The following is a 27947-nucleotide window of genomic DNA, read 5'->3' as shown; positions in this document are numbered from 1 at the left end:
CTGAAATTCAAATTATTTCTATTTGTACAACTAAGTTAAATTTACTCTTGTATTTTAACACAAAGTTCTGATATTTGAAATGCTGTGTTTCTAGTAAGAATTTAATAATGTTACTATTATTGTCTCCTCACTCTCTCTCCATTTATGTTTCCTTGTCCACTTGCTACTTACTAGTATAGACTGGTCGTAATTCAAATTCCTGGATAGTACTATACTACTATACTCACTCTCCCTATTTTCTTCAGCTACTAGAACATATTCTTCTCTTTTCTTCCATTTCAAATACTGCTGACCGTTTTATGTCATCATCATCTTCTTCTTCAATCACAAAATTCAATTTCTGGGTTTATCTAATTCTCAAAGATTGATTCTGGGATTTTCTCAAAAAGTCAAAATTCAAGCTCAATTGCTTATTTTAGAGAGAGAAAGTGAAGTTTGAAGATCAAGCTATTGTGGGTTACTTTTGAATTGAGAAAAAGTTACAAGCTTCTGTTTTTTTTGTATTTTTGAGCCTTAAAGGTTAGTTCTTCAGGCTAGATTCTGTTGCTTCACTAAAAATTTACCCTTTCTAAGATTCCTCCCTTAAATTATATCCCAATTTTGTACAAATTTTTGGTATTTTGTATTGTTAATTTGTACTTGTATTCTTGTTAACCTTGATCACTCAAGATGACTTTTTTAAACTTTTGCAAGCAAAATTGACTGTTTTAGGAGAGAGAAGAAGACAAATTTGAAGTGATATATGTTTAATTTATGCTTTGTTGCTTTGATTTTCATTAGAATTTTAGTGGGTAGGTAGAAAAACAATTCAAATCCACTCAATATATTAGTAGATAGAGACATATTTCGTCTCTTCAAAGTTAAGACAAAAACCCAAAAAATACGTTATACTTGGATTAATTTTGACAAAAGATAGCTGGAATCTCTTTTGTAAACTTGTCTTTATCACTATTATTAGCCTTACAATTAGATCTAATACAACTTAGCTTAATTAGCTCAAATTGTAATTGAAATTTGAAGATGAAAACTTGCTAATCTCTCCAAAATACCCCTTTACGTATGACTCATAAATAGTTGTAGTACTTAAATAAACTAGTAATTTCATACACTTTCATGAATATTGCAAAGGGTATTTTGGTCATTTTGTAGCGCCGACGATTTTTTTGCACTTTGATTAGTCTAAAAGGCAAATCCATCAATATCAATCAAATGACTATGATGTCTAAACCTCTACTCTTGTTTGTTTTATGATTTTTAGTAATATGTTTTAATGCCATAAATTTTCTGGGTGAAAAAAGATGAAAAATTTCATGTGAATTAGATGAGTTCTTCACAATGTTTACTACTTATAAAAGACTTATAGTACACATGGTGGGGCTTCATTATAGGTACTTTGATTTTCCTGTTGGTGGGCGGTTGTTTTTATGTAAAACGGGCTTTCTGTGATGTTACATTATTCTAGAAACCACTTCTTCTGTCTTCTCTTTTTGTTCTTCCTTCTCTTCATATATACTAATTTAAAGTATCTAACAACTCCATTATTACATACAAGTGTATGATAAAGTTATAAAATTTGATCTTTTATGTTATTTGGGTGTTTGTTTTTGAGAATTTGAGATTTCTACTCTGCAAAATCTTCATTTGATAAAGCCTTTACTGTCTTATAATACTGTTTCAGTGTCGGTCAGTCTTTTGTGTATCATAGATTTTTTATAATATGGTTTTTGAGTTGATGTATTGGGTGTAATTGGATTACAGTTTGTGCTGCTGATCAAGTGATTTAAGTAAAAATTTGGGAATCCATAGAAGAAGCTATGGTGGAAGATAAAGAACATGAGAGTTTGTTGGGTGATCAGACAGCTGAAGAGTGGTTATTACATGCACAGGAGCTGGTTCCTGTGGCACTTAATAAAGCAAAACAAGTGAAGGGATTTCCGGGGAGATGGAAGATGATCATATCGAAATTGGAGCAAATCCCCTCGCGTTTATCGGATTTGTCTAGTCACCCGTGTTTCTCGAAGAACATGCTTTGTAAGGAGCAATTGCAGGCTGTTGTAAAGACTTTGAACGAGGCAAATGAATTAGCGGATATGTGTGTTCAAGAGAAGTTTGAAGGGAAGCTTCGTATGCAGAGTGATCTTGATTCGTTGTCTGGGAAATTAGACTTGAATCTCCGGGATTGTGGTCTGTTGATCAAAACTGGGGTTCTTGGTGAAGTTACGATGCCTTCAGCTTCAACGAGTTCTTCGTCATCATCTGAATCAGATCAGACAGCTCACAGTAACATAAGGGAGTTGCTAGCTCGGCTTCAAATTGGGCATTTGGAGGCAAAACACAAGGCTCTTGATACTCTTGTTGAGATCATGAAAGAGGATGAAAAGAATGTTTTATCTGTTTTAGGAAGAAGCAATATTGCTGCTTTAGTGCAGCTTCTAACGGCCACCTCTCCTAGAATTCGTGAGAAAACTGTTACTGTTATATGCTGTTTAGCAGAGTCAGGGTCCTGTGAGAATTGGTTGGTTTCAGAAGGAGTTCTTCCACCGCTTATAAGGCTAGTAGAATCAGGTAGCTTAGTGGCGAAAGAAAAGGCCACAATCTCTCTCCAAAGGCTATCGATGTCACCAGAAACAGCTCGAGCAATTGTTGGACATGGCGGGGTTAGACCCTTGATTGAAATGTGTAAAATAGGTGATTCTGTTTCACAAGCTGCAGCTGCTTGCACTTTGAAAAACATATCAGCTGTTCCTGAAGTTAGGCAAACCCTTTCAGAAGAAGGGATTGTCAAAGTGATGATCAATCTTCTTGATTGCGGGCTTTTGTTAGGATCCAAAGAATATGCAGCCGAATGCTTGCAGAATCTCACTGCAAGCAATGAAGCCCTCCGAAGGTCAGTTGTTTCAGAGGGAGGGATCAGGAGTCTATTGACTTACCTAGATGGGCCTTTACCTCAGGAGTCTGCAATGGGCGCATTGAGAAATTTGGTAGGATCCGTCTCAATTGTGTTGCTGGAATCGCTCGGATTTCTCCCGAGATTAGTCCACGTTTTGAAATCAGGGTCAGTGGGTGCCCAGCAAGCCGCTGCATCAGCCATTTGTAAGGTTTGCAACTCAACTGAGGTGAAAAAGATGGTGGCAGAAGTTGGGTGTATCCCGTTGCTTGTTAAGATGCTCGAGGCCAAGACAAACGGGGCTAGAGAAGTTGCAGCACAGGCACTTTCTAGTTTGATGACACTTCCCCATAATTGTAGGGAAGTGAAGAAGGATGACAAGAGTGTGCCGAATTTGGTTCAATTACTCGACTCGAACCCACAAAATACCGCCAAGAAATACGCAGTGTCATGTCTGCTTTCTCTGTCGTCAAGCAAAAAATGCAAGAAGCTCATGGTGTCATATGGCGCGATTGGGTATTTAAAGAAGCTGACCGAGATGGATATTCCCGGTGCCAAGAAATTGCTCGAGCGTTTGGAAAGAGGGCCACTGAGGAGCTTGTTCAGCAAAAAATGAGTCTAGTGGTGTAAGTTCACGCCTATTGTCCTTCGTTTCCTAGCATATAATGCAATGTCCATGTTTCATAGCCTATATGAAATAGCAAGCTTTAAATTGTAAACTAGCTAATTAAGCAAGTGTTATATGTGCTGATGATGTGTAACCATGTACTATAAATGCATCCTTAGATTTTGTGTTATCTTAGAAATAATTTATGGTACGGTGGTTCATCCTGGAAGAAAGTTTTCCAGTGAATGCATCTTATGTTGAGCTAATGCTAATCACTCTCATAGTAATTTTGTGCAATTAATGAGTATATTGTTTTAAGTTAATTAAGATGAAGTGGTAGATTAAAGGGAAAACTTTGTTTACTCAACGGGTTATCTACTTACTACTCACTAGAGATAGACATTAATCATTAGGGAAGTTTAACTCAACGAAATTAATTATTCTTAATTGTCTATCTCAAATGAGTAGTCTATTCAGTGGGTAGATGTAGCAATCTTCGATAGATTAAGAGGAAAGTGAGCATTTTATATGTGATTGAGCTAGTAAAATCACAGGGTTTAGGAAAAAGTTTCCGTACTGAAATTGTGATGCATCTTGTAATTTAACTTCTTTGAAAGTATGGCTTTGTTGGAAGTTGGTTGGTCAAAGTAGACTTTTCGAAACCCTGATTCATTGGTTTAATCATTGTCTTGGTGGGCTGGCTTTGTACTCAACTTGATGTTGGAGTCTTGGAGATCATTAATCTAGTCACAATATCATTAGTGGAGTACTGGAGTACTGCTCTAGCGACTACTTTGTGTTTGATGAAATTTACAAGTTACAATCATTACAAGATATAAACGGATGATATAAGCCTCCACTTCTAATAAATTTATGGTCCTATAAACTAAAAGTGTACTTTTTTTAATGAGGGAAAAGATCTAGATCAATCTCTCGGATAAGACCAACCTAAAGATCGTTCAAACTAGTGATAAAGAGAATGACACGAATAGCCTTGATGAGGTAGGAAGTCTGACGCAAAATTGACTTCTCTAAAGCACTTGAAAAAATAGCTATACTCTAAATGAAGAAATAAGTAAATCGGAAGAGCTCAAAAAAACTAAGTCTTTATGTGTATTATGCGCATGATATACTTCGGTATAGTGGTCTTATAAAGGATTTACAACAATGAGAAACTTTTTGGAACATTTTACTCCCTCAATATTTCAATGTCGAACTTTCCTCCTACAACGGGTGTGAACCAAAAACCATCGCAACATGTATAAACAGAAAGATATTGATAAGCTTGACTGCTTGAGCCATAAATGTGCGTGCAAGTTGCAATTGTGCATGTTTCAAGAAAATTCTTCCTTATTTCCAGGCAACTACCAGTAAGTTTAAAAGATGGGAAAATAATTTTGGACCGTCGGTGCTTATTGGCTATTTTTGTAACATTATGCGGCCAAAAACAGGAGGAAGAAAGAATGAGTGAATGACATCACCAAAGTTATGGGTTATGGCCACAGGCCAAGGTCTGATTAAACCTGCAAAATGAACCAAAATAAAGAGGAATTATTTAGTTTGGAAAGAAATATTAGAGGTAGTACCATATTTACGATAGGTGAGTAGCTATTCAAATTGAAAATTCAATTATGTTGATCCTAGAAAAAAAAATGAGCTTTACCAAAAAAAAAAAAACCTAAAACATGAAGAAATCTAATGTTCTTCTCAGTGTGTGAAATAAGAGCATTGTAACCCAAAATTTTTAACACATTTGGATATACTATGTAAGATTATTTTTTTCGTTGCTTATATGAAATCATCTAAATGAGCAAAATGTATTAAAAAAACAATTGAGGAAAAATTAGTATTGGATGTAACATGCATATGGTACACCAGGGTTTATGATGAATGAAACTCCATTGCAACTCATTATTTTTTGGATCATGAAAACATATCTTGAGGTGTGATCTAAGAGTACTCGCCTTGCACTCATGATTTTTGGGTGACTTATTTTGGTGTTTGGATCCTCTAGAATTGTAAAATAACTTTAAAAGGTAGAGTTTGAGCAATATCAACCATTGAATAAAAAATCAATGGCTCATATATTTGGATTATTTCATGATAAAGTGTAAATTTGGTCATCACATGATTTAAGTCATGGAGCAAGTCATGAGGTGGAGTCCACATGCATAATTTTTAATCCGAAATTTGTAATTGAAATAGCGTAAAAATATCAAAGTAAAATAAAAAAATTTGCCAACGATCATAATTTTTTGAGATCTATAAACATCACATTCATTTTGCTACTTCCTTTGTTTTTTCTTAGATGATCCATTTTTTACTTTTGACAATATTCACATACACGACTTTGACTATCTCTTGTGATTTGAACTTAAGGACAATTATGGTCGGGAACTTGTTAAATTCATCTCAATGTATATATTTTTCAAATATCAACTTTTTGTGATTTTTAATTATTGATAATTAAAGATATGAAGGTTCAAAAGAGTGCCTCGTCAGGTGAGCCCAAAGGAAATGAGCCGACTAAAAAAACAAAGGAAATACATTTGAACACAATTCTAAAATAATTTATTTCTCTTTAGATTTTATATACTTGAGTTTTTATTTGGAATTTATAGTGATAAGTGGGGTACATTTGTCAATATGAGTCATGTGACATGTTCAAATTTTATAAGATGAAATAGAGAGGGATGACATGTTTTTTATGTCATTCCCTTAAAAAAAAAAAAACATGTCTTTTATGTCATTAGTGGTCATGCTCTAAGAGGCAATGACATACACATAATTAAAGGATATTTAAAAATCAAAATGAATTATAGATACAACTGGGTATAAAATGCTTCCAAAATATCCAAAAACTAATATGCAAATATTATGATACAAAATATGAATCAACTTTTCATCAATTTATTTTTCCTTTTTTTCTTTGTTTTTCTGGTAAGGAGAAGTGTCATACTGAATCGAAACTTTCCACCGGTTAGTCTGACGAACCCAACTACACAGTCAAAACCCTAAAGCGGGGGAGAGGAGGGTTCCCCTCCTCCCACTTCCAAAGAGCCTTACATTTGTAGTTGAATTGGTCAGAAAACTTGTGCAAGGTTGTGATCCAGCAGGACACTTCTCCTTACCAATTAAAAATAAAAAAATGTTTAAATTGATGAAAAGTTATGTATAAATGGATGAAAAATTATTCACAAACAGGTATAAAAATCATGTACAAACCTACATAAATATGTATAAACAGATGAAAAAATGTGTAAATTGCTGAAAAGATTATGTATAAAATGATGAAATATATGTATACACAAACATAAAAAACATATATAAACTACTAACTCAATTGATGGATAATTAGGCCAATAAGCTCATGTGAAGAAAATTGTGTACCAACATTGATGCAATGCCTACCAATGGTTTGTAAAAATTGCCAAAGGGAGCGAGTAAAAGTATCACATATGACATAGTGAGTTTGTGTAATCTCATTCCATTTAACACTAGTGATGTGAGAGTTAGAACCATGACATATTTTCTAACATCTTTCCAAATTCTTTTCTTTGCGAAATAATCTACAATACCATTGGAGTCTAGTAATTTATAAGCAATTTTGAGATCATTCCACAATCTTTTAGCACGCCGAATATTATTCAACACAAACTTCACTATGGAGGGTTCGCCACTCGTGACACCATTCTAATACGTTGGTATCGTCAAACTCGATAGTGATACTACTACACATTAGCCAATAATAAGAGAATAGCATTGTGTATGGCGGAAATTTCAGGTTCATTACTCTCCTTATAGAAGATGAGACAAGAAAATATACTCATGATTTGAGACATGATTTCTAAGAATACTCCGAATAAGCGCTCTATATAAAAAAATTAAATTAAAGATATTTAAGCATTATATTAAAAAAAAATGAGGTCAAGATTGATATATACATAGTGCAAATATCAATAGAAAACGAAGTAAAAGAATAATAATAAAAAAAAAGGGTGGGAAAGGAGAGTGGAGAGATTATCCAAACTCCAAATTTGTTGGGTAGTAAGAGGAGAAGAGAGGACCAAACAAGCCCTTATCAAATTTTAGCGGAAGAGAAAAAACTCTTTCTTCAATACTGACGCAATTGATAAATTCTCAGGACAAATAAATTATCTCCCCCTAAGCTGCTGGAGGAGAGAGAAAATCAACACAGAAGTTTCAATTTCTTAGCTTTTAAGGTAATTTTTCTTCCTTAGCTTCTTTTATCCTTTTTTTCTGACTAGATGAGATGACCCATATGTAACCCTAGTACATCGCTATATTTAATTGCTCTTTGATTAAGTTATAATTCGCCCTTTTTTTCAGGTAATTCAATGGATGATAATTTTAATTGTTTGGGTTCTATTGTTAAAAAAATAAGTATTATACTATCTAATTTGTTTCAAGTTATGTGATTTGTCTGATTTTTACTCAAAATCTTTTAGATTTTTGTTTTTCAGCTAGAATTTGCTGCTTTAGAGTTATATACTTATTGTTTTTTAGGGTGGGGGTTTGTTTGGTTGTGGGTCAACTCTGAGGAGTGGGGAATTTTGGTGATGGAAGTTTGTTACTTGAAAGATCTTGTTTTTTTTTTTTTTCTGGGTCTTTAATTTGATGAGATTTTTGGAAGAAATGGGTATAAGAATATCATTTTGGGTTGTTTGAATTGTTGGTGTTTGAGTGAATTTGATTTCTTTATGGTGCAGTAGTTTGAATCTTTGATGTGTTGCATTCAAAGGTCTTCAAGTGGTTTTATGGAGAACATGTTGATGTTCCCATGTGTGATTCTTATCTGTTGTTCATATCTCTTTCCACCTTCAGTTGTTTAGTTCTGAAAGAGTTAGTCTTGTGGTTCTGAAGGTGTATGATGATCTTCTCAGAGCTTGATAGGTTTTATGTTATGGTGGATGTTTTCTTGTTCCGAAAACAAGGAAAGAACAAGCTTTTTACATGTTAGTTTGTTCCTTTGGTTCCTCTTATGAATTTCCAACCTTTTTTAGTTTGAATGTTTTGAAAGATGTATAATCTATTAATCTTTATAAGCATCTCATGCTGGCGCTCTTTGGCAATGTTGAATCTCCTGATCCAGGGAAATTTTATAACTTTGGCGGAACTCCTTTAAGCTTTCCAGTAATCTATTCGATGTTTTTTTTTATTGTTGAGACTTGGGGGTGATGTGGGGTTCCAAATTGAGCTGTGTAATCTATGATATTATGGGGTGTCCAATTGATGTTAAGGCAGTGTACGAAGGCAATTTTTGAATCAATGGACATGGTGTTTGGTTTTATGGTTCTTGGCAAAGTAATTGTTCTGAGCTGTAGTCATTTGTTCAGAAATAAGTCATGACATTGCACTCTTTCTAGTTTAGTCAATGTGCTAGTTACTTTACCTTTTGCATACCAGTTCATAACTATATATCATGCCTTTTTAAACATCTGCTAAGGTATCTACATGTGCTCTCTAAGCTATTGACTGTTGCCTTTCGGAATATCCAGTATTGGCAAGAGTGTTGATTTGATTTTCAGAGCGAGCATTTGAAAAGAGTATTACAACTTACTTTGATATGCTTCATCAATTTCAAAATATTATGACACATTTGAGATGGTGGTCATTCTGGTCAAGCATGCTAAACTTCATTATATACTTGCCAATGTATACGGAGCCATAGTGTTTAACTAACCTACCTGTCCTATACTTTTAAGAGAAGCTTATGTGTTTTCGCATCCATCTGCCGCGGTTTCTAATTACCGCATTATATATTTCTAAGATCTTTGACCTGGGGAAAATTGAATGATAGGGACTTATGCAACTTTTTTTTTTGACTGGCTAGATTTGTGGTTGTTGCTCTTTGAAATATATCTTCACTGCGCGGAAAGCATTTTGTTACTGACATTAGTGCCATAACCAAATATTATCTTGGTAGCAACTGAAATAAAAACATATCATATTAGCAGGGCTCGTGTTTATATCATTATTATTTTACTATTCTGTGCTGGGGAATGCAATGTATCATCAGTTTTCTACTTAATGATGATAGAGTATGGCTATTTGGCTAACAGTTAGTCATCTATCACATAGCGAAATGGTCAAATTGCTCTTGTGTAATATAAGTTATTTAACTAATAGTTGAGGTGGGGTTATATGAGAAGGAGAAAAAGGGGATTATAATCCATCAAATATCTAATATCTTAGCTGTTTGGTGAGTCCTGTTATCTGGAATTCAGAATGTGATATGACTCTTAAAATGAACCTGTTTTTGGTGGGTAACTTGTGTAAATCTCTTATAGATCATGCTAACCATCTTTGCTTGAACATTGCTGTTTAAGTTTAGATCACTAGCTACTCATTATGATGTAAGTTTACTTATGATGGTGGATTGAATTTGCAGGACAGTAGAGAAGATATAATATGAGTACACTAGATGTGCCCAGGGCAGAACTTGCCCTTGCAGTTCTGTATTTGAACAAAGCAGAAGCTAGGGACAAGATATGCAGGGCAATCCAGTATGGTTCCAAGTTTCTGAGTGATGGACAGCCAGGTACAGCACAAAATGTTGATAAATCAACCAGTCTGGCAAGAAAAGTCTTCCGTCTCTTTAAGGTCGAGCTCAAACTACATTTTTAATTGTGAATTATAAGTGCTTTTCTGGCTGATCTGTAGATTATCATCTTTGGTCACAAATCACAATACTGGCCTTTCAAGTTCGATCTGACATGTGCTGATAACTATATTGCAGTTTGTTAATGATTTGCATGCTCTTATTAGCCCAGTTCCTGCTGGAACTCCTCTTCCCTTAACTTTACTTGGAAAGGTAATCAAGCTTATATTTTCTATTGGATAACGGAATTCCAGTTTCCAAGTAACTAATAATCTTCTATTTTCTCTGCAGTCCAAAAATGCACTATTGTCCACATTTTTGTTCCTTGATCAATTTGTCTGGCTTGGTAGAAGTGGCATCTATAAGGTCAGGGGCCTACTCCTTTCTCTTTTTAGGTTGCTACAACATTGTTTCTATATTCCTGCTTGATGGAAATTCATATTTTGATTGACAGAACAAGGAGCGAACTGACCTGATTGCCAAGATATCTCTTTACTGTTGGATGAGTTCCTCTGTCTGTACTTCTTTGGTTGAGGTTTGTTGTTTTCCAAATTCTGATACTGCTTAATCTGTTAAGGTTTCTGCATCTTTTGCTACATTGTGAGTTTAGGTGTTGTTGACTTCCAAAATGTTCCATGTGACTTTTAAATATATTGGTGGTACATCAAATTTCAGCTTGGGGAACTTGGAAGGCTTTCTGCTTCAATGAAGAAGCTGGAGAAGGAGCTTAAGGGCAGTGGGAAACACGACGTAAGTGTTTTATTTGAGATATGTCATTGGCTATGAGTCATCTAGAATTTTCCTATATTAGCATCTTGACAGCGTAGGGCATGTGTGTGATTGCAGAATGATCAATACCAAGCCAAGGTTCAGAAGTATAATGACAGGTCATTGGCCTTAGTTAAAGCCGCCTTGGATATAGTTGTGGCTGCGGGGCTGCTTCAATTGGCACCCAAGAAAATCACTCCTCGTGTAACTGGGGCCTTTGGTTTTGCTACATCTCTCATCTCATGTTATCAGGTGTGCCATGTTGTGTGCTTTTTCTGCTTGTCTTTGTCAGCTCCTTGGTTGAACATCTTACCATGTCGAGTTACTCACAGTGCGTCTAGAACTATTTCGTACTTTGCATTTACCCCTGCTCCTCCTCCCACTTCCCCTTTTTGCCAGAGTGCTGTACTATGGCTGATAGTCTGATACAAAATCCCTCTTATGACTTCCACCTGTTCTTCTCAAAATTTTCTACTGGCCTTTCCCCTTAATCATAGCTGGATTGTGACTCCTTGATCTCTCCAACCCTCTCCTATGGTGTCACTGACAACAGCAATGTAATCATCATTTTCCTTGGGGAACCCATGCTGTCATCATAAACTGGTCGGTTAGTTTGATGTGCTAATTCTTTAGTAAGCATGACGAAACCAGTCTATACTTGTTTATAACCTTTAAGATCTCTTCTGGTGAGGAGAACTAGAAGGGTTAAGCTCACTCTGAGCAGGATCTATCAAGTCTGATGTGGGACCAGTTCGCTACCCTGTGGCAGAAGCCATAAACCCTGTGTTTCCAAATTCCCACCCCAATGAGAGTTGAACCTGTGACATTACTCAGAACCCAGATTTCAGATGAAAGCTCCTAGAAATTGCCTGTGCTAGAAGTCAGGGAAAAAAATGGATGAAACAAGAAGAATCTGGTCATACCTTTTTTTTTAAAACTTGTTCAAAGTATGCTCTATTCTTGTGTAATTGAGCTTCATGAGCTTAATGCTCAAGGTCGATGGGGATAGTTTTAAATTGCGGATGCAGGGTTATTTTATCAAGCATAAGCATGATACTTAATCAGCTAGCTGAATCTATTAACTTTTCTTTTACAAATTTGATGCAGTTAGCTGAATCTATTAACTTTTCTTTTACTAATTTGATGCAGTTACTTCCGGCACGGCCAAAGTCCAAAACATCTTGAACAAGGGGAAAACAGCTTCCTTCAAGCCCTATGGATTATAAAAAGCCATGATCCTTGTTGTATGTTTGAAAGAATCTAGAAGAATTTTAGTAGGGTGACATTTTCACCTTTAATTAAGAACCATTCTTGTATTTCCTTTCATGCCTTGTGTTAACAGTTCACGATAGCAATAATATGTTTGTTGCTCTTGTTTAGCCAATAAAGCAGATAGCAGATGTTGTAGTGTATATAGTGTCAGATGCTCCCTAAACTTTTTTCTTTTTTCCTGGTAGTCCCCAATTTCTAAATGGACTTCCCCAACAAGTTCTCTTTCTTTGTTATGGGGGGAATTTCCACCAACTCTCTCATGCAGTTTTTAATTTTTACTTTCACGCTATTTACCAAGAAGGCTATATTATTAACAATTACTATATACAACTATTAAATTGCTTGTTCATTGTTTGAGTAAGTTTGCTTGAGGATGGAAGGAACGGTCACGACGGCCGTGGGATACGCCCGCCATGGTTGCATATTTATGAATGCGTTCTATCCCCATGAGCAATGACATATGACCTTTTTACTTCATTATCACTATTCACTGCCATCAATTATTACCTATCAGACGAGGCGTAGATTGATCACATCTTTATTATTCTCATAGCAAAGGATGCTACAAGTTTGGTCGCCAAACCTCAATTTAACACCCACACTCAAAATAAAAGAGAAAAAGCCTACACTGAAATGCTTATGAAATTATGTATTAGCTTCTGGTGGCAAGAGCTATGAACTCCTTGTCTGATTCAAGAGAGCTCATTACATCAGGTGGTAGACATATTTCCAAATCTATGCTTCTTTCCCCATCACTTCCTGGATATGCTGTCACTTTTCCGGGAAACTTGTTAGCATTGCCACTACGGGCTGCCACTGGCTTACCTATTCCAAAGTCATTCCCATACATATCAAATCTCGGAGAGCTTCCGATCACAATGCTATTTGGCTCGAAAAATGTACCTATCTGATACACAAATGGAGACTTCATCCATGCGTTGAACACACTTTGCACCCTTTTGTCCGTCAGCTCTAATACTGCTTTCTGCAGTACTTCCGCTGTCCATCCTAAACTATGTTCAAGCACTTCATCAGCTGTCGCAGCAGCTTTAGCCACCCAAATTGAATTCCCAAAATAACTCTGAGGCAAGGGAGGATCTAACCTCTGCCTAAGGTTAGCATCCATGGAGCAGAGAGTCTTTTGATCACCTCCTAAATGGCGTGCCCTTGTAATAGACCTCCAGACAAGTGCAGATAATGCTTGTAATGACGAAATTTCTTTATTGGTTTCCTTGACCTGCATATTTGCCTTTGCTTTGAGCTTTGATGTTGACTCGGATGAAAAATGGAACATTTTCTCTCTTAGTGGAGGTGCTTCATATCTGCTTATGTACTCATCGGGGTGGGTAAAGGGAATGGTAATCCGCGGACCATGTCCTTCAGGAAACCACCGTTTATGAATGGGTAGCTTCGACTCTGAGATAGGACTATGTTGCCTATGTATCTCTGACCATATGTTCCAGAAATTCCAGTAAGAAGTTCCATCTGCTACCACATGATTCATTGAACAACCAATGAAAATTCCATCAACAAGCTCTGTTACCTGCACTGAAGAAAAGAAAACCTTAAGACAATGAAATAAATCACTTTGTCCAAATCCTCCACTGTTGATTTTAGGGCATGTTCGGCAAATATAATTGCTAGGATAGCAGTAGTTGCTGGCCCTTGCATTATATTTTGCATTCTAATGCTACTTTTAGCCCAAAAAACCAGTATAATTTTAGCTTATTCAAAAACATGCAGCAACCACAAAAATCTCTCTTAAAAAGCCAATTCACCAACCATCATTAGTCCATTTTTTTCATCTTAGTAGATTTTTGACTTGGTTAAAACCTTATAAAAAGACACGCAAAAAGTTGTCGTCGAACACATTCTTACCTGAACTGATAACAACGGCCTAGTATGCCCATCATGATTGACAGCCTTATGGTGATCAAAGAACGATTTTACTACCTCAGGAACATCTGTAGGAGACAGAATATCCTCAATGGTCATATCTAAAGTAGCATGAATAAATCTAGCTCCAGAACCCTTCTCACAATCGATGGAGATCAAGCTAGTATGCTGATCTTCATCTATCTGTGTAGCAAGCTGGCCTGCAAATGGATAGAAATAAACGAGAGTGCGAGAAAGAGAATCCTTAAGCTTTTCTAGGAAGGTTTCTATGTCGAATTCTTCATCTGTTACTGAAGGTTTGGTGAACAGAAGACCCTTCTGTATGTAATGAGCTGAGAGCATGGCTAGATCACCAGGGGATACATAGTAAGGCTGTTTAGAAATACTGTCAACGAGTTTCGGCTTGATGAAACATTCTGAAATATGTTTGACAGCAGAAGAATTCGCCATCGAAAATTATGTCACAGCAGCTGCAGACTGCAGTATTCAGTAACAATCAGCCATAGAAATTGGGTTATGTAGTAGATAATCAAGTAGAAACCAAAGTTTATGCTTCTTTAATGATGAAATCACCATCTGACAATAAGAAACTCATAGTAAAAAGCTTACAATTGCTTCAAACAAAGAAATATACAAAAGAAATAAGAAAAATTTGCAGCAATCAACTTATACTAAGATAATAACATCACAGGAGAATCAGCCACAAGATCAACCGACAAAGGAAACAAATAGTACTGAGTTCATTAGCAATTTAATCCAATAATTTTAAGAAGAAAGAAAAGAAGATTACTACAAGTTGAACAAACTGGAAATTCTAACTACAATTTTAAGCACGTCTATAATATAAGCCCATCATCACAAAATGCAATACCTTTAATATAAGGGATTCTAAAAATTAAAACAACAAAAACAAAAACATTTGCAGGTGTACGAGAGAACATATTAGTGGAAAAATGGGCGCTGCTGACCTTACGCTGCTGAGTGGTGGCTATAATTTTATTTTACCTTGCTGAATGCTGAGTTGATGTTTTATCGGTCTATTTTCGTTTTCTTGTTTTGTTTTAAAGGTAATATATGATAGAAGTATAACATACTTCTATATAAGATTAAAATGCTAGTATGCTACCTAACTTTGGGGGGCCCTATGGTGGGAAAATATATACCGGTGTTTGACAATTAGAGTTTTGGACAAAAAGAGAGGTTTTGACCATTTTTAAAACTTTGACTAGTTAAAAACTCTAAAAAGGGTGTTTGGTAAAAGAGAGTTTTAGAATGAAAACTCTCAAAATGAAAAAGCTCTTATTAGGAGCTTTTTCTTTAGAGGATTAGGTAGAAATATATGTAATGACTTTTTTGCCCCTAATAGTAATACTACACATATGTATTAAAATGTCTATAAATGTCATTTTACACAAACAAATGGCAATAAGCTTTTAGTAATCAGTTAATTTTTACCAAACACATTTATAAAAAAAAAGTTGTCAAATCAGCAGTCAAATCTGCTGAACAAAAAGTTAAAACTCTAACAGCAAACTCTAAACTCTAACAACTAAACTCTAAACTCTATTTGGCAAACAGGGCCATAGACTGAGACTGATCTCGAACCTTGGTTCCAGTTTATAAGGTTCTACTTCTACAGTTCTACCTACTAAGTTGTTTGACATCCATATAATAGTTTACCGAACCCGAATACGAGTGTAACACATAGTTTCATATTTATTTTTACTTTTGATGATCACATATATACAATAGTACTTCTTCCGTTTCAATATAATTGTGACACTTTCTATTTTAGGAAGTTTCAATTTAATTGTAACACTTTTTATTTTGTATAAAAACTTCTCTTTATCTCTTCCCTATCACATGAGACCCTTTTATTTTCTTTCTCTATCTAGGAGTGGCAATGATGCGAGTCGAGTTCGAGTTTGAGCTAGCTCGACTCGACTCGACTCGTGAGCATTTCGAGTCGAGTTTGAGTTTGAGTCGAGCTTTGACCGAGTTTTGACCGACCATTGACCAAGTCGAACTTTGATCGAGTCGAGTTTTGACCGAGTAGATTTCGAGTAGCTTGCAAGTGTCTCATGTTACAAGCAACAATAACAATAAGATAGAAAATCGTTGAATTTAGGTATTTTGCTATTGATAATTAGATATTCGAGTTTTCGAGTCGAGTATCGAGTTGCTCAACTCGACTCACCAACATCTCGAGTCGAGCTCGAGTTCAATTCGAGCTTTGACCGAGTTTTGACCCAGTCGATCTCGAGTAGCTCGCGAGTTGTCTCGTCTCATTGCCACCCTTATCTCAATCCCTCTCCTTTCCAAAAATTGTCTAAAAATCCGTAATTTTAAAAGTGTCACTATTAACTCTATACAGATATATTAAAAGGCATGCGAAAACAAAAAAATGTGCCACGTGGTGCTCTGCCTAGGGAATTACATAGTATAAGGTTTGATCCCGAGACCTCAAGTACATGTACTAAAGTTTTAACCACTAGGCTAGGTTATATTTAGTGTTATTATCATAAAGTATTATATTGATAAATGAATTTTTTTCTTACCCAAAGCATAATCCAAGCCTAATAACTAGTTGAAACAGAAAAACTCATAGCTATCCTTCTCTACCGGTTGAGACTTAAGAGTCATGCTTTGACTTTGGTGTAGTTCTTGCCTCTGTATCCTTTACTTCTACTACTTTGATTTTGCCATTATTTATATATATTTTACTTAAACTATAACTTTTTATTAATATATATAAATACTTCATTCTTTAATAATTGCAATATATACATATTACACATTTTTTAAGAGATGAGAGAGATACAGAGATGAAAACAAGGACCTATACAATAAGGAGAAAAATATAGAGAAAACATACTCAAATTTAATAATGTTGCAACTAATATGAAACTTCTAAATAAGAAAAATGCTACAATAATAAAAAACGGATGAAATATTAGATTTTACGAAATGTATATTTTGAAACTTTCCACTTTTTATTTTCAGAAAAAGTAATTGTCAGTAATCAAAATTGTGCGAGCAAACATGAAAAGAAAAGTAAACAAAGAAATTACAAGTATGCGCCGAATACAAATGCCTATACAAATTTTTTTAAAAGGTAAAGAGAATTCAGTTGCAAGAACAAGGTAATTAAGAGAATCCATCTTGCAGTTGCAAGGGGTGAGAATCAATAATTAGGCGTGGAGTACCAGATTACTTCTCACAAGTTAAAATCAACACAGGAAGCATCGCTATTATCACAAAGCAAACACAGCCAATCCAAAACAAATAAATCAACCAAGATGGATGTCTCAAACTTAATTAAGATCCCACTCTTTTGGCTTTTCTCCCTTGTTAAAAGTTACTATTTACTCCATCCAAAAAAAAGAAAAAAGGCACTATTTACAGCGGCGGAACAGTCGCAGCATTGAGGTGACGTCCTACGACGCTTATTTAATGTTGAAACAAGAACCGTTACCGGGATAGAGTCTCACTCATCTCACGAGAGTTCGACTGCCCAACGACTGACGTAATAAAATACATAGCCGTTAGATGCATGGGCTAGAATGACTTTTACAGATACAATATGAAAATTGAAAAATGTGACCCTCAGATAAATACTAAGCAGCAAAGTCCTCAGCAAACCCCTCCTCGTCTTCTGAATCGTGGTGTTCATCCTCTGAATCATAAACCTCAACTCCAAGAGTTCCCCGCAACATGTTCAAAATCTGCTCCCAACCTCTAACATGTCTTTGAACCATCTCTGGTCGTAGAGAGATTTCCTCAGTGTCCTCGTGACACGGAGAAAAGTATTGGGCATGGGGGTTGTACATGAGTGTAAACCTTCCACTTGGCTCAAGAGATTCAACCCCAAAAACAGGGAACAGGGAACGCCCCATAACTTGAACATGAGCCATACTGTAAAAAGAATGACAAACGGAAAACTTTAATTAGCAGCATGATCTGATAGAACAGACCTAAAATCTGAATGGAAGTCCATGAGCTATTTGACATCAGCGAACCAAAATGCACCACACGCCAAGAGTCCAAACAAACAGAGAGCACCTTGTTTCATGAATCCAAGATTTCTTTACATGTAATTGAGCTAATGGCATATTCTAAATTTATTACTATCGGAAGATGCCATTAAAAAATATTGATGGAATGACATTGAGGTTGTGTAAGCTTTGGGAAAATCTAATCGACTCGCATTGACTTCCCAAGAGAAGATTAGAGCGCCAAAACAGATTGCCTATGTTTAAGAAAAAGGATCATGTAGGTTCTCCACAATCTCTTACTGAATTCAATTTACCCAAGCCACCAAGCCTTCATATGGATAATCAAGGAGATGGTAGGTAAAGCACGAAGGTTTAAAGGGAGAGATTGTCGAACAGCTACCATTACAGAGAACAAGTCTTTATGTTCTAGAAATTTCGTTAAGGCTCTAGCTTGCATATTATGTTACTGCAAAACCACTGTTCACTCGAAGAATGTACTATCTCACAATTAACCCTCTTTGGGCGCATTGATAAATGAATCAAACTTGACCTCCTATCTGTTGTTAATGCTTTATAATTTTGTGTGTTGTTGGCCAACCAAGAGCTTGTTCCACCACATATTGTAAAGCGCCCTCCAAAACCAAATCGGGTTTCCTTCGTCAACCCCACTCGTGCCCGCCTTGTGCACAAGGACAGGACCCTCATCCCTTACTCTTGTTGCCACTAGGCAAGAGTGTTCCTTTATTATACTTGTGTACTCGTGCTTCCACGAGCCACTTGGCTCTTTTCAGCACTAAGGCTATCGCACTTACCAACAAAAGGTAAGCGCGCTCTGCACGTTTCAAGATCAAAACACTCGGACAGTGACAGTTAGTATCAGAGCCAAGCTTTAGACAATGAAAGACCTGTGAGCAGTTGAGCACCTTGTGAGGGCTACACAAGATGACTACAGTCGAGGAAAGGCTAGCGGGGCTAGAAGGGAGGATGGAAAGTCGGACCCAGCTCCAAGAGATTGTTCTCGGTCAAGCCAAGCAAATTGACTGACTAGAGACAGCAATAGATGACTTAGTGAGGAAAAAGGTTGAGCTCCGTGAGCAACTAAACTGTGCTCGGGGATAAGCCGAGGAAGCACTAGAGAAATGTTTGCAAAATGTAGGTAGAGACTGCGGTGGTGTTGGTGCAATGAAGATCAAACTCTCTAAACTCCGTGACTACAACAGCACAAGGGATGCAAAATAAGGGATGCAAAATAAGTTGATTTCCTATTTGACATGGAGCAGAATTATAGGATCGCCAACCTGAGCGACGATGAGCGAGAACCTAATGGTAGATTATGCGATTATATACTTGTATATAAAATAGATAGACATAAATTTTAACCAAAAACTTCAGTAAATTATATTCAAAAAAAATTAACGAAAAAACTTAAGTAAATTATATTAATGGGATTTTGATGAACAAGTTTTAGGGAGAGAAATAAATAATATAGGGTTTGGAACTTGAAGAAGTCAAAAAGGGAAGAAAAACTAGAGAAGTTAGTTGTATAATTCAATCCTTGAATGATTGTAGGAGACAAGTCAATTAATGTCTCGTAAAGTGCCTTTGAAGTAGAAAAGGGATGTGAGGTGTCCAGCTGTGAAAAAATTAATATAGGTATTTTTCATACAGCAACAGGATTTGACCATTGTAACACTTATTTGAGAGTCCCATTATCTTGACCATTGTAACACTTATTTAAAAGTCCCATTATCTTATCAACTGCTCTCCACATCAATTTTATCCTAATATATTTCTAGTACAAGATTAACTGGTTAAGTACCAAGCTTTGGGTCCCCTCTAATACCGGAGTCCTCTGTCGACCCGCACAGGCCCAAGCCCAGAACCGCCACTGTGTATATGCCTTCAAAAATTGGCGTGCACTTGATGACACGTAGCTCGTCAAGAGCCAAAGATTCTACCAGAACCCTAAATCTTTCTCCTTTTATTATTTTTTTGACTTTAGCCTAAATTTTTATTCCCTCAAATTATGTGATTAGGGAGGCACGTGATGTGAAATTCAAATGAGAGAATTAAAGATTCGGCTGAAGTCAAAAAGTGTAATAAAATTAAAAGATTCTAGGGTTTAGATAATCTTCGGCTTTTGACAAACCCTCAATGTATGCGCTTTATTTGTCATGTTCCCCACACCTAAACTATAGTTGGTGTCATACAAACCTATTTTTCCTCATAGAAACTACAAGGGAAAAAGAAATTGGTGATCATTCATGTTTCTCTACGGGGCACTTTTATAGCAAAAGAAATATGTATTTCTATTAAAAATAAAAGCATCTGGCTCATAAATGATAAACCTATTGCTAAGTAGATAGACATGGAAAAAGATGCAAAAGGGAGCTTTCATCAGAAACCAACGTATAGCCTTAACGTTCAACTTTAATCTAATTTAAACCTCAAGCATCAAAAGTGACAAGAATCCTCAAGAAATGAATAATAAGCTTGACTCGAACTAACACTTGTTAGCCTAGAAACAAACAGAAACAAGCCATCAATCTGAACCAAAAACCATATCATTAGACCACTTATATTAGTTTCAGAGCTCACCATATGTAAAAGAGTCCATCCATTTCTTGCTTCTGAACTCTACCTAGAAGCTCTATCTGCAGGAATCCACCTAAGCAAAGAACAGGTTCTGGGAGCTTGAAATTTTGTAAGTGATTCTCCTGTAACAACAAGTATCTTGGTGAGCAGTCACTAAAAACATTAAAAAAAAAAAAAAAGGAGCGATTTATGTATTAATAGCATCCCTATTTCTATTACTACATTCTGCTCTGATTCTAGTGGACATTTTGCACTTGTTACACAACAATTCCTTCGAGGAAGAACCAAGGAAGGAGGAGGATGGGTAGGAGAAATGGAGGTTTGGACTCTAGAAGGATTTTGGAGTTGCTCATATTTTACAAGAGATGCTTACTTATAAATTGGATCATATTAAACCTCGCTAGGAGGTACTTGGAAATACAATCATTGGGAGATAACATACCTAACCCAGAAGATGCATCCTTTATCTTTTCGAGTGTTCATTTGGAAAATACAATCTTTTGAACTTTCTATCACATATCCCTTTTAATTTGAATCAATATTTGGGTGTATCTGATTGAGTTGTACGAGATGAAAGTCTCATAAGCAGTTCTTTTTTTTGGGGTGGGGGGGGGGGGGTTCTTAATTTATCTATCTCAATGAAGTCTATGATTGGTTCGAAGGACTCTAAAAGTTCTTTTATCTTCATTCTTCTTTTTCAGAGGAGCTGACAAGGGACTGAGTGAAAAAAAGTCGAGAACCCAATTAACATTATTGACAGCTAGGGGAAGAAATCTGGTACTCTATCACTCAATAGCATGTTAGTGAAAAATTAGATCAGCATTCAAATCATCCAGCAAACATATTAAAATATTCATGTTGTTAACACAAAAACTAGCACAAAGAAGCCTCAAGTTTCATAGCTTCCTCTTCCTTGGTCATGGCTTTCACTCACTTGTTTTCAGAAAGCAAAAGAAAAAAAAATTAGAAAATGCATGTAAGCTAGCCTACAAATGACGAGGGGAGGGGGGGGGGGGGATTTCTCTGCTGATGGAAGAATATAAGGGAATGAATATCAAAACAACCATTTACTCCATCGACATTAAATGACCTAACACTCTCCTCCCCCCCCCCCCCCTCCCAAGGTCAATTTATTGCCATATGAAGAAGACAGTGAAGTTGCATAGAGACTCTAACTGACCGTGTACCTTTTTTCCTTTAATTAGAACCAAAAGCATGAATAAATCCCACTTGCAAAAGGCCAGCACTTCCTATATTCACAAAAAGGAACAAGACCCCTGCCTTACTTACCATCCGTATTACTATCACAGTTTTTCTATATTACCAAGTACAGACATACATCGGAACTTCATTTTGACCTCTATATCGTCGTGCATGCATCGGCTGTATGTCATCATGTGAGCATCTTCAGTCAAATTAAAAACAAACTGAAGCCAAACTAAATGAAATCTGTGCCTCAAACCCTAGCATAAAAGAACTAAAAGAGTTTCGGAGTGAGACATCTCAAATGATTGTATCTCCTCTATTACTCTAATCACAACACAGATGATCTTCAAATAGATTAGCAGCAGTGATAGCCCATTCATGGAGGCTACTGACCTGCACCATTGGGAATTCTCGTGTAGTGTAAGTCCAAACAAAGTTTTCCTCAGCAAATCGCGGACCTTCTTTGTCTGCAAAATCTTCCTCAGTATCGTCAGACAATATTCTGTAACCCATGCGGAAACGTACCACTTTTGCAGAATATATAGGACAATTCGCTTGAAAAAAGGCTGCATGAATGGATACAAACGATCAGATACATCTGAGAGGGCATCTCAACAAAGAGTTAGAATTTGTCCAAGAAAAGCATTATTACCTTGAAAAGGCTGAATATTTATTTCAGTTATGATACAACATTCAGAAATCAACTTATAAGTTAGTCTCTCCGGCACTTCCAGGTTACTCTGTCCTGAGCTCGACCAGTATGAGGCTCTACGTCCAATGCGGTCCCTGGATTCCAGAGTGTTATGAACACCTTCTTCCGGATAATTATCTGTGCTGGAAGCACCAATGGCATCTGATAGACATTCACCCACCTCTGATGATGTAAGACCTCGAGCTAAGGAGACGAACACTTTGTGTTCTTTTTTTAAATGCTCCCATTCAACGAACCGACTGCAACCAACATCTGCGCCCTTCTCTTGCCTGATGCTTACATCAACGACACGAGCAATGCCAGATAACTGCGGAAACAGCTTTAGACAGAGATGCTTGCATATCCCATTTGTTATTACTGCCAATTACAGAGAGACATATTAGATTTTTAGCTTTCAAGCATGATCCTCTGCCTAGAAAAGGAACAAGTTCTATTCTCTATCACTAATTCAGGAGTGTGCAGAGCATATATATGATGGACAATATCAGTTGGGGACAAAAAGAACTGATTAAGTCCATGAAAAGAGGAAATAAGCAACATTTAGAGAAAATAGCAAGGATATTAATTCAGTAAAAATATCTGAAATGAGAAGCAAAAGAACTCTTGAGGAACAGATACTCAGCAGCCTTTTGAATAGTATGATCAATTGCAAATACAGTATAAACATGCGTATGAAGAACTCAATAATTGTGTAGTTAACATGTCTTCGAGTCTCCAATGGTATGTAATAGTTCATGAAAATGATTGAAGGCTATGTTGATCACTAGAAAGTGCAGAAAATTTTCAAATTTTAATTTCAGTGCTTCAAATTCAGATCTAAGGATTTCCAATCTAAACCTAGTATAAATGACCAAATTCTTAAGAAGAAAGGTACCCATGTGAAAGCTTTTTACCTTATTATTATTGCAAGTGAAAGTGCATTTGCAGAACCTACTATAAGGGAATTATTCATATTCAAGGCGTTTCAGAATTTAAAATGCAGCTGTGTTCCACCTGAACAGCTTAAAAACCTATATAGTATGGGTAGGAGAATTAGGAAACCCTAAAATGCTGGAGCAGACTCCTTTTTTTATATAAAACCAAATGAATCTATATTTAAGCTTGCACAGCATAGGTTTAAGTAACACGGGGTTTGACCAACGCCCTCTTTATAATCAATACATACTCCAACATACACTGTCTAACCCACCTCAACCAATCTTAATTACTTCCTCCATTCCGTTATTCCGTATAAATGCAACATGTTGAGTTTCACGACTCCCGATGCACAACTTCAGCCACTAATATCTTCAATTATCTACGAGTAAAATTATAAGAGGTCGATAATTAAAAGTATACATCCAGACGAATCTAACATGACCTTCATGACTATGTTCATCCCTACATATAAATCATAATAGATGGTCAAAACTGATTGTGTGAATAGTGTAACAATCCAAATGTTGTGATTAATAGGAACGAAGGAAGTAAATCCATATTAGATATATCTCTGATTGATGAACCATTAGACAACACTACAGTGAATAGCTAAGTCTAATCTCGAGCCTGTTGGACTACATGAGAGTCCTGTATGAGGAGTCCTTAAGTATCTTATTTGCCTCATATCATCCCGATGTGACAAACAAGTCATTGCGGACAATCTGAATCTACAACATAATGCCAAAGGAAATTGCTGATAGGATAATTATTATATGTTGCTTCAATTATTTTTTATTCAACAAAACTACCAAAGTAAGCCATCCACTCTAGCCCGAGATGGTTTCAACTCCAGATACATGCCCATCAGGAAACTGTGAGAGCTTCATATGCGCATGGAATATACGTCCAAGTTCTCAAGAAAACAACAGATGCAACATCCATCAATCATAGACACAAAACCTCCCTTCTTCCATTACTGAAGACTTGAAAAGATCCTCAGCCACCCATAATCTCTAAGGTTGGCCAAATTCTTCACATCTTGGGATTTAGTTATAAGCCTTTAGATATAAAATTGAGGCATCAATCTTATGCTACTCATACTCTTCATATCAAGTATATATATCAAATATTTACGCTCCAAAATGTAGACAGTTGACAATAATTCTTTTAACCAAAAGCATACAAAACTTCCACAAAAATGGCCAAGGTTGACACTTGTACTTGTGAGTTTTGACAAACACGTGAGTCGAATACGAGTAACATAGCATCAATCAATGAGAAGGAAGATTAAAGTATCCAGGTTACGATATTCGGGAAGAAGTGAAATACATGGGCATAGCCTTGTCAACTGTATCTAGTATAGGCAAAGAGAGAAGAATAACATTTCTAGAGTAAAAGAAGGAAGGCATTGGAAGTTGTGTCGTGATATAAAGAAAAAAAAACTATAAGGTAGTTGAAGGGTAAAGTTTAATATTTTAACTACTTGGGCCTTACTTTTGATATATTAATTGAGTCTCTCTTAACCATTTGAAGTCCCTTCACAAGATCTATTAGGAAAAGAACATTTAAAGCCTAAAGTCTTGGTGAAATGTCCACTGGTTGTCTTCTAAGACTTTGTTTGGTTCAACTTATTTCAGCAAAAATAAGTTCAAAAATGATGAGATAAGTTAAGTTCAGATAAGATAAAATAAGTTGAATAGAACGGATTACATTAGGCAACACAATAAACTAAAATATAAGTTCAAATACGATAAGATAAGTTCACATAAGATCGTATAAGTTTAGATAAGACCAGATAAGTTTAGATAAGATAAGATTATATAAGTTCATATAAGATAAAATAATTTCAGAGAATTCAGACAGAGCTCATTCATTCTTTAACGAATGACTGCAGTCTAGAAAGACAAAACAGAAATGCATGCTACAACAAGACATTTGACAATAAGCAAGTTTTTATAGATAAAAGACGAACCGCAGTCAAAATGACAAAAAGTCACACAAGCACACAATGACTGCTATGCGATGCACTTAACCAAGAGATGCTAAAACTCTATGGCATACAAGGTACAACGTCACACTAAGCATCACCTTAAAAGAAAAAGGATCATACTGCTGATAATTAGGTAGAAGACTTGTCATTCTGTCAACCAAGCACAAAATCATCAACATAACATATAACTCCCAAATATACTAGCTTACCAAAATCGCGCCACGTTCTTGACACTGAACTAGCCCGGACAATATCAGCCGGATCATCCAAGCTCATCAAAATCTTACTCGAAACATCAGGATCAAGCGAATCTAGAAAATCCCAACGGAATTCCATTCATGTGTATCTGAAAACTCAGAGCACGATTCCGAGCTGTTCCTAGCCTTCAAAACCTAACTGCCAATAATTTACCACAAAATCAAACCACTGTCATTCAACATATTACTATCACAATTCTACTTCAAGTAATTTCTGAAACATTAATACACGCTGAACTCAAATTATGATAAAATCACCTCTGAATAACAGGTAAACATTGACGCGAATAAATTCAATTGAAAAAGAAGTTCACTTCAACCACAATTATTCGAGGATTAAAATTGAATTCAATTGAAAGATTCGAAAACTGAATTAGATTGAGAATTGGAGATAACATAAAACACAGACATTCGACAAAATGTTGCTAAAAAAACATTGAATTGGTCAAGCGCAAGAGAGAGAAAGAGCTGAGAAAGGTGGAAAGGAAAAGAATGCGCGCAATTGAAGGAAAAAGACAGATACTTGCGAATTGCGATGCAGAAATCAAGAGATTACCTTTTATTTTCGTCACCGACAGGGAAGAAATCTCGAGCTAAAAACCCTAGGAGAGAGAAAATCTCAAGTGATGATTAATCATTTAATCTCTCTCGCCTCGTAGCACCAGTAGATAAACTTGAATGAAAGGTTCGGCTCGGCGTCTGCATTTATGTTTTTCCACCAAAACAATCTTATACTCCTTGATTTTATTTTATTTTTGAAACATTCCGGAAGTATTTTTTTTGGTTATAAAGCATTGGTATTTGATATGTCCAGTTGTCGCAATCCAGATATTAAATAGATAAAATTATTATTTAAAATGTTTTCACGTTGTTTTGCTTTAATACCTAAATTATTATCGTCTTCATTTTATTTTATTTTTTTAATGTAAAAAAGGGGAAAACAAATCCAAACCAACAAACTAAGAAATAAAACGGAGAGTAGTAGCTCCCATGATGTCCTAATGGAAAAGTAATAGTATAGAATGCGGAGGCGTATTGTAATAAATCACATTCTCAGCATGGGCCTTCCCTACACTAGCTAATATTTCGGCTAATTTATTTCCTTCACGATAACAATGAACTACACGACTTTCCAATCAGAGGAATTATTAAGCGAACGGCAAAAATTGATGAGATGATAACCTTCTCCACCATGGTAGTCTGCATTCTGGAACACTTCGATACATGCTTGGTTGTCCATCTGTAGAACTAGCTTAGTGACATCTAGATTATAAGCTATCTCAAGGCCAAGAGTTGTAGCAAAAATCTCAGCCTTGTAGGCTAAACAAGTCCCGAAGTTGGTTGAGTAAGCCCGAATGAACGAGCCTCTAAAGTCTCGGAAGATGCCTCCTCCACCAGCAAGGCCCGTATCTCCTTTTGAGGCGCCATTAGAGTTTAAACAGATCCAAGAGGCTGGAAGAGCCAACCAACGAATAAAAACCTCGCGTCTCAGGGACTGCTGCACACTATTAGAAATAGTAGCCCTCCTGAGGCTTTGCCATGTTTCAGCAAATTGAGAGCGAAGTAAAGTGTGTGTCTATAGGAATGTCAGTAGTATTATCAAACATTACACAGTTACGCCACCTCCAATTCCACCATAGAACAAAGCAAAGCAAGTTGGCCGTATTTCCGAGAACATCAACCCATCAACTTTTAGGTTTTTCCCCACGTAACTCTAGAAGTTACCTTGGAAGAAAGAGGGGTAATTAGCAGCTCCACCCACGCTCACCCAAATGTTGATTTCATGTCGCATGATAGTGAGCGCATACTTAATTGAAAACAAAAGTAAAATTAACTTGCAACAAGATTTGAACCCATGACCTCTTGCAATTATGTATAATACAATTACCATCTCAACCAACTTTTAATCATGTTATAAGTCTCCACATTATTATATTTGTATATTTTAAATGTTGAGTTTTTCTTAATATATTTAATTGGAAAGGGAAAAAAGTCATATCAAGTTTGTAAAACAGTACCAATCCGGAGCAACTCCCGGGCCCAAATACTAGTTTCTTTTTAATCTACGACTTTCCTTGTATTCTGTTAATGTACAAACTGTTATATTTTCTATTTTAATAAGATGTCTTATTTATATTTTACTCTTTTTTTCCACCTATGTCATTCATTTTTTACTTTTTTAATCCACTTTTTACTTTACCTTTCTCACTATTTTAGTTTTT

At 36.1% G+C, this 27947-nt stretch overlaps 4 protein-coding genes across 9 annotated transcripts; 2 read left to right on the top strand and 2 right to left on the bottom strand.

Moving 5' to 3' along the window:
* The first annotated feature begins 106 nt into the window (after positions 1–106).
* Positions 107–3791, top strand: LOC104905499 (hypothetical protein). Of its 2 annotated transcripts, none has more exons than XM_010694068.4 (2): positions 107–519; positions 1759–3791. In XM_010694068.4, exon 2 carries the CDS (start codon positions 1815–1817, stop codon positions 3501–3503), a length of 1689 nt encoding a protein of 562 aa, XP_010692370.2. In that variant the 5' UTR covers positions 107–519; positions 1759–1814; the 3' UTR covers positions 3504–3791. The 2 variants fall into 2 exon arrangements, with proteins under 2 accessions (XP_010692370.2, XP_010692372.2); XM_010694070.4 differs by lacking the exon at positions 107–519 and adding an exon at positions 1171–1388.
* A 3698-nt stretch (positions 3792–7489) lies between these two features.
* Positions 7490–12296, top strand: LOC104905500 (peroxisomal membrane protein 11C). Of its 2 annotated transcripts, none has more exons than XM_010694071.3 (8): positions 7490–7717; positions 9907–10118; positions 10255–10329; positions 10408–10482; positions 10571–10651; positions 10792–10866; positions 10963–11136; positions 12034–12296. In XM_010694071.3, the coding sequence occupies exons 2-8, from the start codon at positions 9927–9929 to the stop codon at positions 12067–12069; spliced, it is 708 nt and encodes a 235-aa protein (XP_010692373.1). In that variant the 5' UTR covers positions 7490–7717; positions 9907–9926; the 3' UTR covers positions 12070–12296. The 2 variants fall into 2 exon arrangements, with proteins under 2 accessions (XP_010692373.1, XP_057250230.1); XM_057394247.1 differs by lacking the exon at positions 7490–7717 and adding an exon at positions 7820–7844.
* Positions 12297–12678: 382 nt separating this feature from the next.
* On the bottom strand, positions 12679–15132 carry LOC104905501 (hypothetical protein). 2 transcript variants are annotated; one of them, XM_010694073.3, is made up of 3 exons: positions 15021–15132; positions 14035–14529; positions 12679–13699 (listed from the first exon to the last, which is right to left on the bottom strand). In XM_010694073.3, exons 2-3 carry the CDS (start codon positions 14500–14502, stop codon positions 12809–12811), a joined length of 1359 nt encoding a protein of 452 aa, XP_010692375.2. In that variant the 5' UTR covers positions 14503–14529; positions 15021–15132; the 3' UTR covers positions 12679–12808. The 2 variants fall into 2 exon arrangements, with proteins under 2 accessions (XP_010692375.2, XP_048497255.1); XM_048641298.2 differs by lacking the exon at positions 15021–15132 and adding an exon at positions 14924–14948.
* Positions 15133–17276: 2144 nt separating this feature from the next.
* LOC104905502 (F-box protein At4g00755) lies at positions 17277–26442 on the bottom strand. 3 transcript variants are annotated; one of them, XM_010694074.3, is made up of 6 exons: positions 26282–26442; positions 25678–25864; positions 22501–22917; positions 22242–22414; positions 20646–20764; positions 17277–17967 (listed from the first exon to the last, which is right to left on the bottom strand). In XM_010694074.3, the coding sequence occupies exons 2-6, from the start codon at positions 25802–25804 to the stop codon at positions 17670–17672; spliced, it is 1134 nt and encodes a 377-aa protein (XP_010692376.1). In that variant the 5' UTR covers positions 25805–25864; positions 26282–26442; the 3' UTR covers positions 17277–17669. The 3 variants fall into 3 exon arrangements, with proteins under 3 accessions (XP_010692376.1, XP_010692377.1, XP_010692378.1); XM_010694075.4 differs by having other exon boundaries at positions 25678–25860; positions 26282–26440; XM_010694076.4 differs by lacking the exon at positions 26282–26442 and adding an exon at positions 25984–26217.
* Between the last annotated feature and the right edge of the window lie 1505 nt (positions 26443–27947).

Source organism: Beta vulgaris, chromosome 1 (genome assembly GCF_026745355.1).
Source record: "Beta vulgaris subsp. vulgaris cultivar EL10 chromosome 1, EL10.2, whole genome shotgun sequence".
Taxonomy (NCBI): domain Eukaryota; kingdom Viridiplantae; phylum Streptophyta; class Magnoliopsida; order Caryophyllales; family Amaranthaceae; genus Beta; species Beta vulgaris.
Note: the sequence above shows the minus strand (reverse complement) of the source record. Positions and strands in the feature narration are given on the sequence as shown.